This window comes from Ailuropoda melanoleuca, chromosome 14 (genome assembly GCF_002007445.2).
Source record: "Ailuropoda melanoleuca isolate Jingjing chromosome 14, ASM200744v2, whole genome shotgun sequence".
NCBI classification, from domain to species: Eukaryota; Metazoa; Chordata; class Mammalia; order Carnivora; family Ursidae; genus Ailuropoda; species Ailuropoda melanoleuca.
In genome coordinates, this window is record NC_048231.1 from 27,328,927 (window position 1) to 27,343,757 (window position 14,831).

General features: G+C 38.2%; 1 protein-coding gene across 1 annotated transcript in view; it reads right to left on the minus strand.

Moving 5' to 3' along the window:
- PTPN21 (protein tyrosine phosphatase non-receptor type 21) overlaps positions 1-14,831 on the minus strand; it is a 72,745-nt gene that overhangs the window by 34,313 nt on the left and 23,601 nt on the right. Inside the window, 2 exon segments of the mRNA XM_034642403.1 lie at positions 1,096-1,193; positions 7,278-7,447. Coding sequence (XP_034498294.1) covers positions 1,096-1,193; positions 7,278-7,447 — 268 coding nt within the window.

Here is a 14,831-nt window from a genome sequence, read left to right on the forward strand (position 1 = left end):
TCGGGTAATGATCTCAGGGTCCTGGGATCGAGCCCTGCATCAGGCTCCACGCTCAGCAGCGAGTCTGCTTAAGGATTCTCTCCCTCTGCCCCTCCCCACCCCTCTCTCCCCAAAAACAAATAAATAAATCTTTAAAGAAAAAAAAGTATAAGTAAACATAACTATATCAATCTCATTGTTTGGTTGATCCTTCTTCCAAAGTATTAGTTAGCTACAGAGCTACAGATCAACTCCTTGAACTAGAGGAATACCTAGCATTATCAAATGCTGTGTGCGTGTGTGTGTGTGTGTGTGTGTGTTCTGTAATTTTGCTCTATTCACTCTGTTGACGTATGCTCACATGCTTAACATTCCGAAGTCTCTTATTTCACGGAAGCAATCCAAATTCATTTTCTCCTACAAGAAAACTAATTTCACTAATACATAAACACTACTATAGGAAGTCAGTAACTTTAAGAATCCCTTGCTGTTTCTGTTATAACACACTTTTTTTTTTAAATTTTATTTCTCCATTTGAGAGAGAGAGCAAGGGGGAAAAAGAGAGTGAGAATGCACAAGCAGTTGGGTGGGGCAGAGGGAGAGGGGGAGGGAGAAGCAGACTTCCCGCTAAGCAAGGAGCCAGATGAGGGGCTTGATCTCCCAGGACTCCAGGATCATGACCTGAGCTGAACACAGACACTTAACTGACTGAGCCACCCAGGGGACCCAACACACATTTTTTTTATTATAATAATATTTTTTTATTATATTATGTTAGTCACCATACAGTACATCCCTGGTTTTTGATTTAAAGTTCCATGATTCATTAGTTGCATATAACACCCAGTGCACCATGCACTACGTGCCCTCCTTACTACCCATCACCAGCCTATCCCATTCTCCCACCCCCGAACCAACACACATTTTTTTAAAAGAGCTTTATTTTTTTTAAGTAATGTCCACACCCAACATGGGGCTCAAACTTACATCAGAAGTCTTCTTACAACTCTGAGATCAAGAGTTGCATGCTCCACCAACTGAGGCAGCCAGACACCCTTGTTATAACACACATTTTAATCTGATATATGTATTACATCATCAATTGCCATTATTTACCTTGAACAGCTAAGCCTGCTAGCTGAATTGCTTGTTCTAATGTACAAGGAATGTTTCCTTCCAAGATATCTTTCTTCAGCTGCAGATAATACTGATACCTATAAAAAAAATGTCAATTTTAAAAAGTCAATATCAATATTACCTCCAACGGAGATGCAATGCATTTTACAGTAATTTGGCAGAGAAGCATAAACTAGTCAAAGAAAACCTTAACCCCAGATGGTTTCAAAATGCCCACACACACGTACACCGCTGCACGCATGCATGCGCACGCACACAATGTAATCAACTTGTTGAGTCCCTTATCCTCAACAGTAGTTACTTCATCAAACTAGCTCACTATGACTTACACAACAGTAGTTATTTCAAAGCTACAACTACCTAGAAGACAACTAGTCACCTTTCTAATGCCTTGTAAGACAGTTCCTCCGTTTTGTTCTGTTTAGTGGGAGAAATAGAGAATCCATGGCCAATCTTTACTTTAAAAACTCTGACTAGTAACCCAGTAACATAAGACTCTGGTAGAAATTACTCGTTCTGATGGAAGTTCCCTAGCCCTAGAAAGTGAAGCCAAGAGAAAACGCTTCCTGATATTTCAGATCAGGCTTATATTAAAATATTTTTTGATGAACTCTCCAAAAGAACAGCTGCTATGATGCTTTCTTAATATTCCTGTAATATGGGTTTACTTCTGTTTACACTTTGCACATCTAGGGCGTGAGTTACCAGCACAAGCTTTAGTCAAGCAGATCTAGTTACATTCCAGCTCCCCAATGTAGCATGTTGAATGAACGTGGGCAAATCATAATCTGTGGCTTTAAATGATCACCAGCAAAATAGGGGTACGATCACCCCTTCACAAGGTCGAACATACTAAGCAGTCAGCAGTATCACTACTCCATTTTGACAAAGCTTTATAGTGACTTATGCTGCCTTCCTTTTATTTATTCATTTAACCTTTAATTACTAGGGCCTACTACGGGTCAAGCATTGTTCTAGATGCTGGGGTACAATGGTAGATGAAGACCAAAGAACTCTCTGCCTGTCTTGAATCCAGGATCTCTCCCAGGTTTGGCATCTGTGAAGTACAACCTAGTCACCGTTCGTATTTGAATTGCCCTCAGAGCCCACCCCTTTCACTTTATCGGTTTCCTAACATCATCCTTTTATTTTAGCTAGCTCTGAGGTTTCCATTCTTCGTTACCCAAAACTGACCAAAACACCATCCATTCAGGTAAGAATTTAGATCCAACTTATCCCCTTCCGCCTGCTACTAGCAGAACCAATAGATTTCCCTCATCCGACAAGCAAAATGCTGATAGCTCTGGGATCTAGTCAAAGAAGAAAACTTCACACCTTCTATGAGGCAGCTCCTTTCACAAGCCTATTTAAAGAAGGTTGTATTGAGAGAAGTCTATCTCTTGAACATGCCGTCCACATATGCCACTCTAAATACGCCAGGTTCTTTCCTTAAACCAAATCACTGGAAAGCAACATACTTGGGCCAAATTCACTTAGTCTTCCACAGAAATGTGGTTCTTTTTGCCTTGTATTACACTTTTTCATTATGAGAGTTGATTCCTCCACAGTTGCTTTAAATTGTTCATTGCTGGTTCAGCATCTTTTACATAAAATCCCCCCTGAAAATTTCCTTTTAAATGATACACCAAGAAAATCTGTCATGTTGGCAAACTGATGCGCTTTTTATCAGATAATGGATGATGGGGCTCAGAATATTCCTTCTTTTGCCTTGCCTGCCATGAAGCTCAGAGCTACAATCCAGGCAGAGGCACACTGTTCCCCTCTCGTTACCCTCTTCCCCCTGACCACTGGCTCCACCGTATAATAGCAGCCACTTGTACTGAGGGGGCGCTGAGGCTCAGACATGAATACATTCAAATGCGCAAAGGTAGCCTGGGCTGGAGTTTGAATCCAGGTTAGAATGATCTCAAAGTGCATGTTTTTAGCTGTCACAAATCTCCAGTTAAGAACTTTTCTAGTATTTTTATCATATCTCCTTAGTTTTTTTATCCTAGAGTCCATATGAATACAATGGTTGAAAGCAAGGACTCAGGAGTCAGCCTGCTTGAGTTTAAATCCCAGCTCCACTACTGGCAGTGTGACCTTGGGCAAGATATTCAGCCTTTCTGTGTCTTGGTTTCCTCAACTACAAACTGGATAATAACACCTACTTTGGAGGATTTGTTGTGAGGATTAAGTGAATGATTAAGTATAACGTGCTTGGAACAGTGCCTGACAGAGTAAGAAAGAGAAGTGGTTGCTTTTGTTATTATCTTTCATTGTATTGTCCCTAAAATCCTTTAATGGAAGCAAGCAGGGTGTGTGTGTATATATATACACAGATGCATAAGTATGTATATATGTTTGTATACATGTATGCGTGTATGCACACATGTATATATATATATATTTAAGTATTAACTTAAAAGGAAAGGACCAAGAAATTCTACTTCAAAGGTATTATCAGTTTCTGTTAACACTTTTTGCTAAAATTCTAAGATGCTGGTGAGGCTAAGGATGGTTTACAAATATGTTTTTTCATGTTTATTACAAAAAGAATAATTAAAAAACAACGCAGCAATAAAATGTAACATGCAAACTTTTATTCCCTACAAATAGTTCTAAATTCAAGAAACTGCACATCTTAATTCTAAACAAGCATTCCATAAATTTGCCCAAAGCCAAATGCTGATTAAAACTAAATAGATGTTTTATCTAAATCTTAGCCACTTATCAAGTTGCTAATACAGTTTTACGCAAGAAATATTACATTAAATAATTATAATGAATTAGGTTGCCCCATTTTCTCCAACAGAAATTTATATTTATTAAATATATTAAATTAAATATATACATAAAGAGATGTAGTCTTTTTCCTTCACTTGTTTTTCTTAGGCCAGTATTAAAAGGCTAATGTGGAGGTATTGGCATTTTTATTTTTTAAGTTTTATTATGGAACTTTTGAAACATCTATAGAGACAAGTCCAGTGAACCCACACAACCTTATCGTGCAGCCTCAATCATCAACTTGATCCATGCCCTGTTTCTTTGACCGTCTCCCCTTCTCCACCCAAGTGCTTTACATCAAATCCCAGATATCACATCACAGCACCTACAAAGACTTCAGCATATACCCATAAAAGGTAAGCTATGAAAGAACACATACATACACATTTTTAACATACCCAACAAAATGAGCAACAACGCCCTAATGTTGACCAATACTTGGTCCATGTGCAACTGTTCGTGATTGCCTCAAAAATGTATTGTTTTTTTTAAGATTTTATTTTTAAGTAGTCTCTACACCCAACGTCGGGCTTGAACTTACAACCCCAAGAACAAGTCACATGCTCTACCGACCAAGCCGGCCAGGTGACCCTCAAAAATGTATTTTTACAGTTAAAAAAAAAAAAAATGAGGATCTAAATAAGTTCCATAGAGCACATTCGATTGACATTTCTAAATCTCTCTTAATTTTAAAAAGAAAAATTCCTCCTCTTTATTTTCATGTTATTTGTATTCCAAATGGTGTGATGGATCATGTAGAATTCCCTACATTCCAGATTTGTCTGACTGCACTCTTGTAGGGTCATTTAACATGTTCATGGAGTCTCCAATTTTTCCTGTGAACTGTTAGGTTCAGAGCAGTGTTGTCTAACAGAACTTTCTGCAGTGATAAAAGTGACGTCTATCTGTCCTGTCCAATATGGTAGCCATTAGCCACATGCAGCTACTGAGTACTTAAGTGTCTAGTGTGACTGAGGAACTGAGAAAGGCCTCTTAAAGGAATGTGACCTTGCTGCGAGTAGAACCCGTTTTACCCTTTTGCTGCCTGGAATACGAATGTGATAGCTAGAACTTCTCTCGAATTCTTTGACAATGAGGTTCCCTAGTGAATGGAATGAACATGCTGAGGAGGGGAGAACAGTAAGAAAGAGCATGAGTCCCTGAAGACCTTGTGGAGCGGTATAAGCTTGGCATGGCTGACCTCTGGACTTCCTTTAAGAAATGAAAGATATTTAGGGGCGCCTGGGTGGCACGGCAGTTAAGCCTCTGCCTTCGGCTCAGGGCGTGATCCCGGCATTATGGGATTGAGCCCCACAGCAGGCTCTTCCGCTATGAGCCTGCTTCTTCCTCTCCCACTCCCCCTGCTTGTGTTCCCTCTCTTGCTGGGTGTCTCTATCTCTGTCGCATAAATTAAAAAAAAAATCTTTAAAAAAAAAGAAATGAAAGATATTTAGGGTTTTTGGTTACATGTAGCCAAACTTAATCCTTACTGGTACAACTTCTCTAAGGGGTTCTCTTATACCTCATTGATATGCACTCCTACTGACTGCATCTACCAGGCCTGTTCTCCCTCTCCTTCCTACAGCTAATGCCTTTATTCAGGCCCACATTCTAGACTAATGTCTAGATTATGGCATATACATTCTTAACTGGTCTCCTAACTATACAGTCTTGCCACCTCTAAGCTGCCTTTCCATGATGGGTGACGTTGGTAAAATACAAATGTCATCTTTCCATTCCGTTAAAATTCGAAAATGTCTTTCCCTGTTGTACCATGACTTTATGACTAGGACACTCCTATTTTTCAAATCCCCTCTCCCCTCTCCAGGTAATATCTGAAATTTCCGGAAAACATCAGTGACTTTCATTCTCTCCCTACTCTGCACAAGCTACTCCCTCTAACTAGAAAATTCCTCCTAAAGTCAAGCGAAAAGCCAACTTCTTTACCTTCCCTGTTCTTGTTACCCGCGCACCACCCCTAGGAATCTAGTGTTTTAATTAAAGCATTTATCATAATATACTGTAATTGTTTATTTACATGGGCTGTCAGTTCCACCAGACTCTGAGTAACTCCTCCATTAAAGCCTATTCACCTGTATATTCATCTCCCACAGTAACGAACGTCATTCTTACATCATACTGTGCTATATCTTCAATGAATGTTTAAATAAATGAGTCAGTGATCAGTTGCTATTTTTCTTCCTGGGTTCTACTTCCCCCTTCAATATTTTTATTCCAGATCAGTTTATAGTCAGTGCATATTTATCCCTACTACCTGATTCTTGCTTCTTTGGTTTTCTATCTTCTTTCAATGATTAACTGGCAAACTCAGTACTCAAAAAGAACATTACACAAACAGGGCAGTACCAGGTTCTTACTATCTACAGGGCACTATGTTAGATATTGTGCGAAAGGTAAAGCTAAAGAAAACAGAGGTTTAAAATCCAAGAAAAAGATAAGATATGTACACAAATAACTATAACGAAAGGTTGTAACACTTCCATCTTAACCCAAGTACAAGCAAACTGTAGGGCAGTCTAGAGAAGGCAAGCTCATTCCAGCCTAGGGATCACAGAAACTTCATGGAGGAGGTGCCTTTTGAACTAAAATTCAGAGGATGAGTAGGATTCCAGTACATAAATAAGAAAGATCAAGGACCCAAAGATGAAAAGGCATGCGGCATGTTCAGGGCACTGGAAGCTGTCCAGGTTGGCTGAAAAGTAATGTTAAATAGAGTTCAAAAGATAAGGTAGTGGGGGATTTGGGAGAACTTGAAAGGCAGACTCACGGATCCAAATATTATTCCTTATTTTTTGTTTTGTCCTCAAGGAAAAAAAAAAAACCATTTAGCTCCTCTATCCCACTCTTAATATGATCTTCCCTTTCCGCCTTTGTCCCTTCTAAGTACACTTATTGGCCTCTTCTACCCTAGTCACATTCTCCCTCCCTCCTATCTAGAGAATATACAGCTCCTGGAGTCGGAGAAGAGTAAGAACCCTTCTGCACATTTCCCTGAGGAATGAACACAGATTCTGCAACTTTTTAAAATCTCCTCTCTCCTTTCAGTGTTAACACAGATCAGATACAAATAAAAAAAAATTCTGAAGAAGACATCACTACAAGGAGAGTTCACAGCCCGGAGAAAAACATCATCTTGCCCTTTAATCGCTCCGTCGTGCCTAGTGAAACCGTAACTCCAGCAACACGCAGGAAAACACTCTGACCTACCACAGACCACAGCCTCCATGTAATGATGTGGCCACATATGTGCGTGAGAGGGCCACGTTTAGTCCGATCTTCTACTTTAACCTTAGTGTCCCTTCTTACATCTCATCCGATTATTTCCTAACAACAAAGAGCACGTTCTTTCTCACCTGGTAATCTCCTGCTGCAGCTGTGAAACTGAGGGCACATAAAACACCACTCCGAAATAGACAGTCGGCTCCGAGGCATATTTATCCAGCTGCTTCTTGAGAGGTTTTTCCAAATCTACCCACCGGCGCTGATTTTGCTTGTTGTGGTACCAGAGGCTGAAGTAAGTGATCTGGAAAGAGGGAAAGTCACTGAAGGAGGCAGAAACATACAAGAGAATTTCTATTCTTCTAATTGCTCTGCTCCCTGACCTGGGCCCAAGTGACCGCAGTCTCCTGTTGCTTCTCTTCTCAAAAAGGGACAATACCAACACCTGAAGAAAAGACAAGAGGCAAGAACTCTCTCTCTCTCTCTCTATATATATAGATAGATATATCTAGATACGCACATGCAGGGAAAAGAGGCGAAAAATCAACTACTCTTGCAGACTGTTTCTTGAACTCTACTCAGAGAAACGCATTCAGGGCCTAGACATCAGAATGTAGCAGGCGCTACACCATTTCACAGAGTTTTAACAACAACAACAAAAAACATATACTGAACAAATGTTTAGTTTTAAAGTTATCAAAATACTAAATGTATCATAATTGATATTTTATAAGTATAACTGGGGTTTTATCTAGCACACTTATTAGAAAGCATTAATCCAACGTTTCACTACTCTTGATTTTGGCTTCTATACATGAATTATTTCATGTAAATATTGTAAATTCTAAATATTTAGGTACAATTCCAACTCTTCTTTGCCCCCAAAAGTTTATTAGATACAAATTTAAAGCAATCATAATGTTACGGAGGTAAATTCTCACAGACACACACGTACACAAAAAGCTCTACATAAAGCAGTAAGTATATCACTTGAAGGTCTAAAAAAATGCCCAGATATTAGCATTTAGATTTCACTTGCTGTATAATGAAACTGTTCAGGGAAATCGATACTAGCTCTGGGCTTGATCAACCTGAAAGGTTATTAACACACTTAAGCATCGAAATGACAGCCTCGGGCCACTGCTAATATCTACCTCAAAATCAGTTTATACATCAAGGCAACTGGAAAAATTCCCTGCTTTGTTCTAGACTTTAGAGCAACAGAACTTTCTATGGTGATGGAAATATTCTGTCTCTAATACAGCAGTCACTAGCTGCCTGTGGCTATCGAGCACCTGGAATGTGGTTAGTGCAGCTGAGGAACTAAATATTTAATGTTATTTAATTTTAATTGACTTAAATAGCTGTAAGCCTTTAGTGGCACTGTACTGGAAAATAGAGCTTTAGAGCAACAATAAAATGAGACACAATAATATTCAGGCTATGTTTTTAACCTATAACCCTCATTCAAATTAAAAATGAATTTTTAATTTACAGGGAAAAAGAGTAATTATATAAACATGCCCTTGATACTCATCTCATCTTACAATTTTTTACAAGGGAAGAACGATACCTTAAAATGAGTCTACTACTCAAATAAACTCAACAAAAGTGAGGAATGTGTCTATATCCTCTTTATACCAAACAACCAGAATAGTGCAGGAATTCAGTAAATTTTGTTGAAAGAACGAATATTCTCTTGCTTCTTAGTTGCCATTCAACCCATCACATGTGAATGAAATATTCTGAACATTTACTAGGTACCACCTTCTGTCCCAAGAATGACAACAATATCATATATTAAATCACCACCATCACCTTATGAAACACATTGTGTGTGTGTGAAACTCTAAAGCCAGTGTTTGTCTAAGGATTGTCCCTGGACCACTTTCACCAGAATCACCTGGAGAGTTTCTTGAGCTCCACAGAGCTCTTCAACTCCCAAGTAATTCCTGTGCCCATTCACCGGTGAAAACCATTGTACTACACCACACTGCCCCTCTAGCCTTATACAGGAGATAGGGTATGAACAACCTATCCTCGAAAGGCTGCATAAAAATAAAATCTTTGAAGATCCAAACACACTTTAATATAGCAGCAAGTCTGAGTCCCATTGTGAATTATTTTCTGAAGTTATAATTATGCTTATAAAATGAAATACATGTTATCCGTAAGGATAGAGTCTCTACCACGTTTAGAGAAGACGGGTACTATTCCTTCTTTCTTTTGAACTGCAACTTAGAGAAAAGAAAAATCTCATTTAACAAAGAAACTGATGCTTAAAGTCTGAAGTCCTGAGTTTAATTTCTAACTGTCACCTGCTCACTGGGAAGTGGAAAAGTCAATCAAACCAGTTCCCGTTTCTCAAATGAAAAGAAGATAATAACAAGTGTAATACCTCCTTCACACCTCCATCATGGGAACTCAATACAAAACTTAAATGCGTTTTGCCACTAGAAATCCACTGTATTTTTTTTTAGATTTTTATTTATTTATTTGAGAGACAGAGACAGAGATAGAGAGAGCACAAGTGGGGAGCAGAGGGAGAAGCAGACTCCCCGCTGAGCAGGGAGCCCGATGCGGGGCTCAATCCAGGACCCTGAGGATCATGACCTGAGCTGAAGCCAGACGCTTAACTGACTGAGCCACCCAGGCACCCCTAAAAAGATTTATTTATTTATTTAAGAGAGAGAGAGTGAGAGCATGGGCAGAGGATTAGAGGGAGAGGGAGAGAGAGAATCTCCACCAGACTCTCCGCTGAGCCAACACAGGGCTCAATCACACAACCCGGAGATCATGACCTGAGCTAAAATCAAGAGTCAGATGCTTAACCAATTGAGCCACGCAGGTGCCCCGAAAACCAATGTATTTTTAAAAGATTATTTAGTTTTACCCACTCTACTAAACACCGGCAAAATCAATTATACGGCTCCCTCAAAAATAATTTTCTAATTACTTCCATTTATATGGACTGATTACAACACATTCTGTTAATTGTATTTATGTTTTGTGTTTCATCTTAGAGTTGGACTGAATGTATCATGTTTGGGCAATAATACATACTACTGCTATGAACTTAATTCTACAAATATTTATTTTTTGACATAAACCAGAAAGCTGGGCATCCCTTAGGATCTAAAGCTATTTGGGTCTAACAGCATGTCACTTTTAACCAAAATTAAAAAGTCTTAAAAATACTCTTTGTATATATTATTTTTCCCCTAAGATATAGTTGGACTTGAATGCTCCAAATACAAGTATCTAAAGAGTTATAAAACTAAACGTTTACTATAGGGGTGCCAGGCTGGCTCAGTTGGTAGAACATGTGGCTCTTGATCTCGGGGTCATGAGTTCAAGCCTGACATTGGGCATATAGCCTACTTAAAAAACAAAACAAATAAAAAACACTATAGGTTTACTATAGAATTTGCTGTTGTACCTTGTGAACCAATCATGAGAGAATTAAAAGAAAAAAACCTGAATAATCTGCTAGCATTCTAAAAGAAACTAATTCTCAGAATATGCTAAGCTTATTTTAGCAATGCATTTAGTACTCATGCCACATGTAGACCGAAAGTCAAACAGAAAGGGAAATATATTTGGAAAAATATACCATAATTAGTTTTTTTTAATTAATTCTATATCTTATAAAGGAGTAGCAAGGACTTTTTCTAATTATGTAAACAACTGAAAATAATAGATACAGCAAATTCTTTGCTGATCAGCTATTATATTTGTAGGAGAGTCTAAGATTTTGGACATTTGAACACGTAACTGATTACAGATAGTAAAGTATTTGCTTTGGTACTTGCCCTTGTGTTCAAGTTCTATCTTATAAAGTAGGTAAGCCCAGCCAAAATCAAGTTTATCTCTTGTTAAATACTTCCAAGTAGGTATTATATTTCTAAAATTGCCAGCAGAGGGGAGCCTGGGTGGCTCAAGTCATGGTCCTGGGGTCCTGGGATGAAGCCCCATGTCGGGCTCTCTGCTCACCATTGAGTCTGCATCTCCCTCTCCCTCTGTGACCTCTCTTGCTTTCGCTCTCTCTCAAATAAATCAATTCTTTTATTTGTTTATTCATTTGAGAGAGACAGCATAAGCAGGGGGCAGGGTTAGAGGGAGAAGGAGAAGCAGACTCCCTGCTGAGCAGGGAGCCCAATGCAGGGCTTGACCCCGGGACTCCAGATCATGACCTAAGCTGAAGGCAGATGCTTAACCAACTGAGCCACCCATGCACCCCTCAAATAAATAAATTCTTTAAAAAAGTAGTAAGTAAGTAAATAAGTAAGTAAGTAAATAAATAAATAAATAAAATTACCACTAGAAATATTTACATACACATGGGTAACTAAAATCTCATAACACCATAATCCTCAGATTCAATGCTTCCTTAGAATTTCTACACATATGTAATGAAATAACAACATCTGATTGCATGAGGTTTTATGACTATAATACAGTTTGTTTCTAAGATGGATAGATGGAGCTTGAACAACAAAATGTTGTGATTAAGTCAGGCATAAAATTTTCTGTACAAGTCCGTTTTGGGGGCTTTGTCTTAGATAACAATCTTGAGCATCTGGATAATTGACTTTCCAAAATAATGTAAAACCCATCCAAAAAACAAAGTGGGGGGGGGAATCAAAGAAGAGGAGAGCATACTCCCTACCTCACCTATAGGCCAGCATTATCCTGATACCCAAACCAGACAAAAGACACCATTAGAAAACTATAGACTAATATCTCTTATAAATACAGATGCAATAGATGCGAACTGAATCCAACAGCATATCCAAAGGATCATACACCATGACCAAGTGGGATTTATCCCAGAAATGCAAGAGCAGTTCAACATACAAAAGAATCAATGTAACACATTGTTAATACAAAGGGAAAATACATAATCTTCTGAATTGACATAGAAAAAGCATTTGACAAAATTCAAACTCTTCTCTTGGTAAAAATACTCAGGAAACTAGGAATACAAAAGAACGTCTCAACATCAAAAGCATTTATGAGGAACCCACAGCTAACATTGTACTTAATAGTGAAAGACTGAAAGCTTTCCCCCTAAGATCAGGAACAAGACAACTATGCTCATGTTCACCACTGTATTCAATACCGCACTGGAAATTCTAGCCAGAACAATTAGATAAGAAAATGAAATAAAGGGATCTGAACTGGAAAGGAATAAGTAAAACTATCTCTACGCACACAAAACATGATCCTATACATAAAAAAAAAAAAATCCCAAAAGGCCACCACCAAAAAAAAAAAGACTAAAGGTAATAAACTCAACAAAGTTGTAGGGTATAAGATCAACATGCACCGATCAGTATGAATTCTACACACCAGGAATGGAAAATTTAAAAAGGAATTCAAAAAACGATTTCATTTATAATAGCATCCAAAAGAATAAAAAATCTAGAAATAAATTTAACCAATGAGGTGAAAAAATTTGTATACTGAACAATACAAAACATGGCTGAAAAAATTACTGCTATTGTTTTTTAAGTAGGCTCTGTGTCCAATGTGGGGCTTGAACTCATGACCCTGAGATCAAGAGTCACATGCTCTACTAACTGAGCCAGCCAAGAGCCCCTTGACTGCTGAAAGAAATTCAATGAAAAGATATCCTGTGTTCATAAACTAGAACACTTAATATTGTAAGATGCCAAAGCTAACAAAAGTGATCTACAGATTAAAATGCAATCCCTACCCTTATTTCAGAGAAAGTCAATTCTCAAGTTCATATGGAATTGCAAGGGGCCTTGAGTAGCCAAAACAATAATGAAAAAGAACACAGCTGGAGGACTCATACTTTCTGATTTTAAAACTTACTACAAAGCTACTTTAATCAAACTAGTGAGGTACTAGTATAAGAGAGACATATAGATAAATGTCATAAAATTGAGTCCAGAAATAAACCTGTGCATCCATGGTCAACTGATTTTCAGCAAGAATGCTAAGACCACTCAGTGGAGAAAGAATAGTCCCTTCAACAAATGGTTCTAAGACAACTGAAGATCAACATGCAAAAGAAAAGGGGCACCTGGATGGCTCAGTCAGTTGAGCAGTCAACTCTTGATTTCAGCTCAGGTCATGGTCTTGGGGTGATGGGGTCAAGCCCTGCATCAAGCTCCATGCTGGGAATGGAGCCTGCTTGGGATTCTCTCCCTCTCTGTCCCTCCCCCATGTGTCCCTCCCCCGCAAAAAAAAACCTGCAAAAGAATGAAGTTAGACCCTACTTCACACAGTATATAAAAATTAATCAAACTGAATCAACAACCTAAATGTAAAAACTAAACTGTAAAATTCTTTAGAAGAAAACAGAGGTAAATCTTCATAACCTTGAATTTGGAAATGGATTCCTAGATATGACACGAAACATAAGCAAAAAAGGAAAACCAGATAAATTTGACTTTATCAAAATTTAAAACTGTGTGTATCAAAGGACCAAATCAAGAAAGTAAAGAGACAACTATAGAATGGGAGAAAATATTAGCAAATCATATATTTGATAAGGGTCTAGTATCTGGATATATGAAGAACTCTTACATAACAAAAAGGCAGCAACTCAATTAAAAAATAGTCAAAGGCCTTGAAGATAACTTCTCCAAAGAACATATGTAAATGGCCAATAAGCACATGAAAAGATGTACATCAAAAGATCCTTAGTCACTGGGGAAATCCAGTTCAGAACCACAAAAAGATAATACTCCACACCCATTAGGCTGGCTATACCTTAAAAAAAAAAAAAAGTGCTAATGAGAATGTGGAGAAATTGGAACCCTTATACATTGCCAGTGGGAATATAAAATGGTTCAGCCACTATGGAAAACAGTTTGGCAGTTCCTCAAAAGTTAAACATACAATCATCATCATAGTATGACCCAGGAATCCCACTCCTAGAGATATACCCAAAAGAAAACAGGGACATGCATATTCATACCAGGAATATCTGCAATAGCCAAAAGGTGGAAAAAACCCAATATCCACTAGTAGATGAAAGGTTAAGCGAATTGTGCAATAACATACAGTGGAATATTATTCCGGTATAAAAAGTGAAGTAGATGCACGCTACAACATGGATGAATGTCAAAAACATTTCGTTAAGTGAAAGAAACCAGGTATGCAAGGTTGCATTGTAGGATTCCATTTATTTATTTATTTTTAAAGATGTAGCCTTGTTTTGTTTTGTTTTTTTAAGTAAACTATGCCCAGCACGGGGCTTGAAATCATGACAGTAAGATCAAGAGTCGCGTGCTCTACCGCCAGCCAGGCATCCCACTATATGATTCCATTTAAATGAAATATCCAGAATAGATAAATCCACAGTGACAGAAAGTTAACTGGTGGTTGGTAAAGGGGGAGGGAATTAACTGCTTAATAGGTACAGAGTTTCCTTTTAGGGTAATGAAAATGTTTTGGAACTAGATAGAGGTGGTGCTATGCATGTACTAAATGTCACTAAATTGTTTAAGGTGGTGAATTTTGTTATGTGAATTTCAATTCAAAAAAGTTGTGTGTGTTTTTTTTTAAAGATTTTATTTATTTATTTGACAGAGAGAGAAAGAGCACAAGCAAAGGGAGCAGGAGGCAGAGGGAGAAGGAGAAGCAGGCTCCCCGCTGAGCAAGGAGCCCGATGCAGGACTCGATTCCAGGACCCCTGGATCATGACCTGAGCC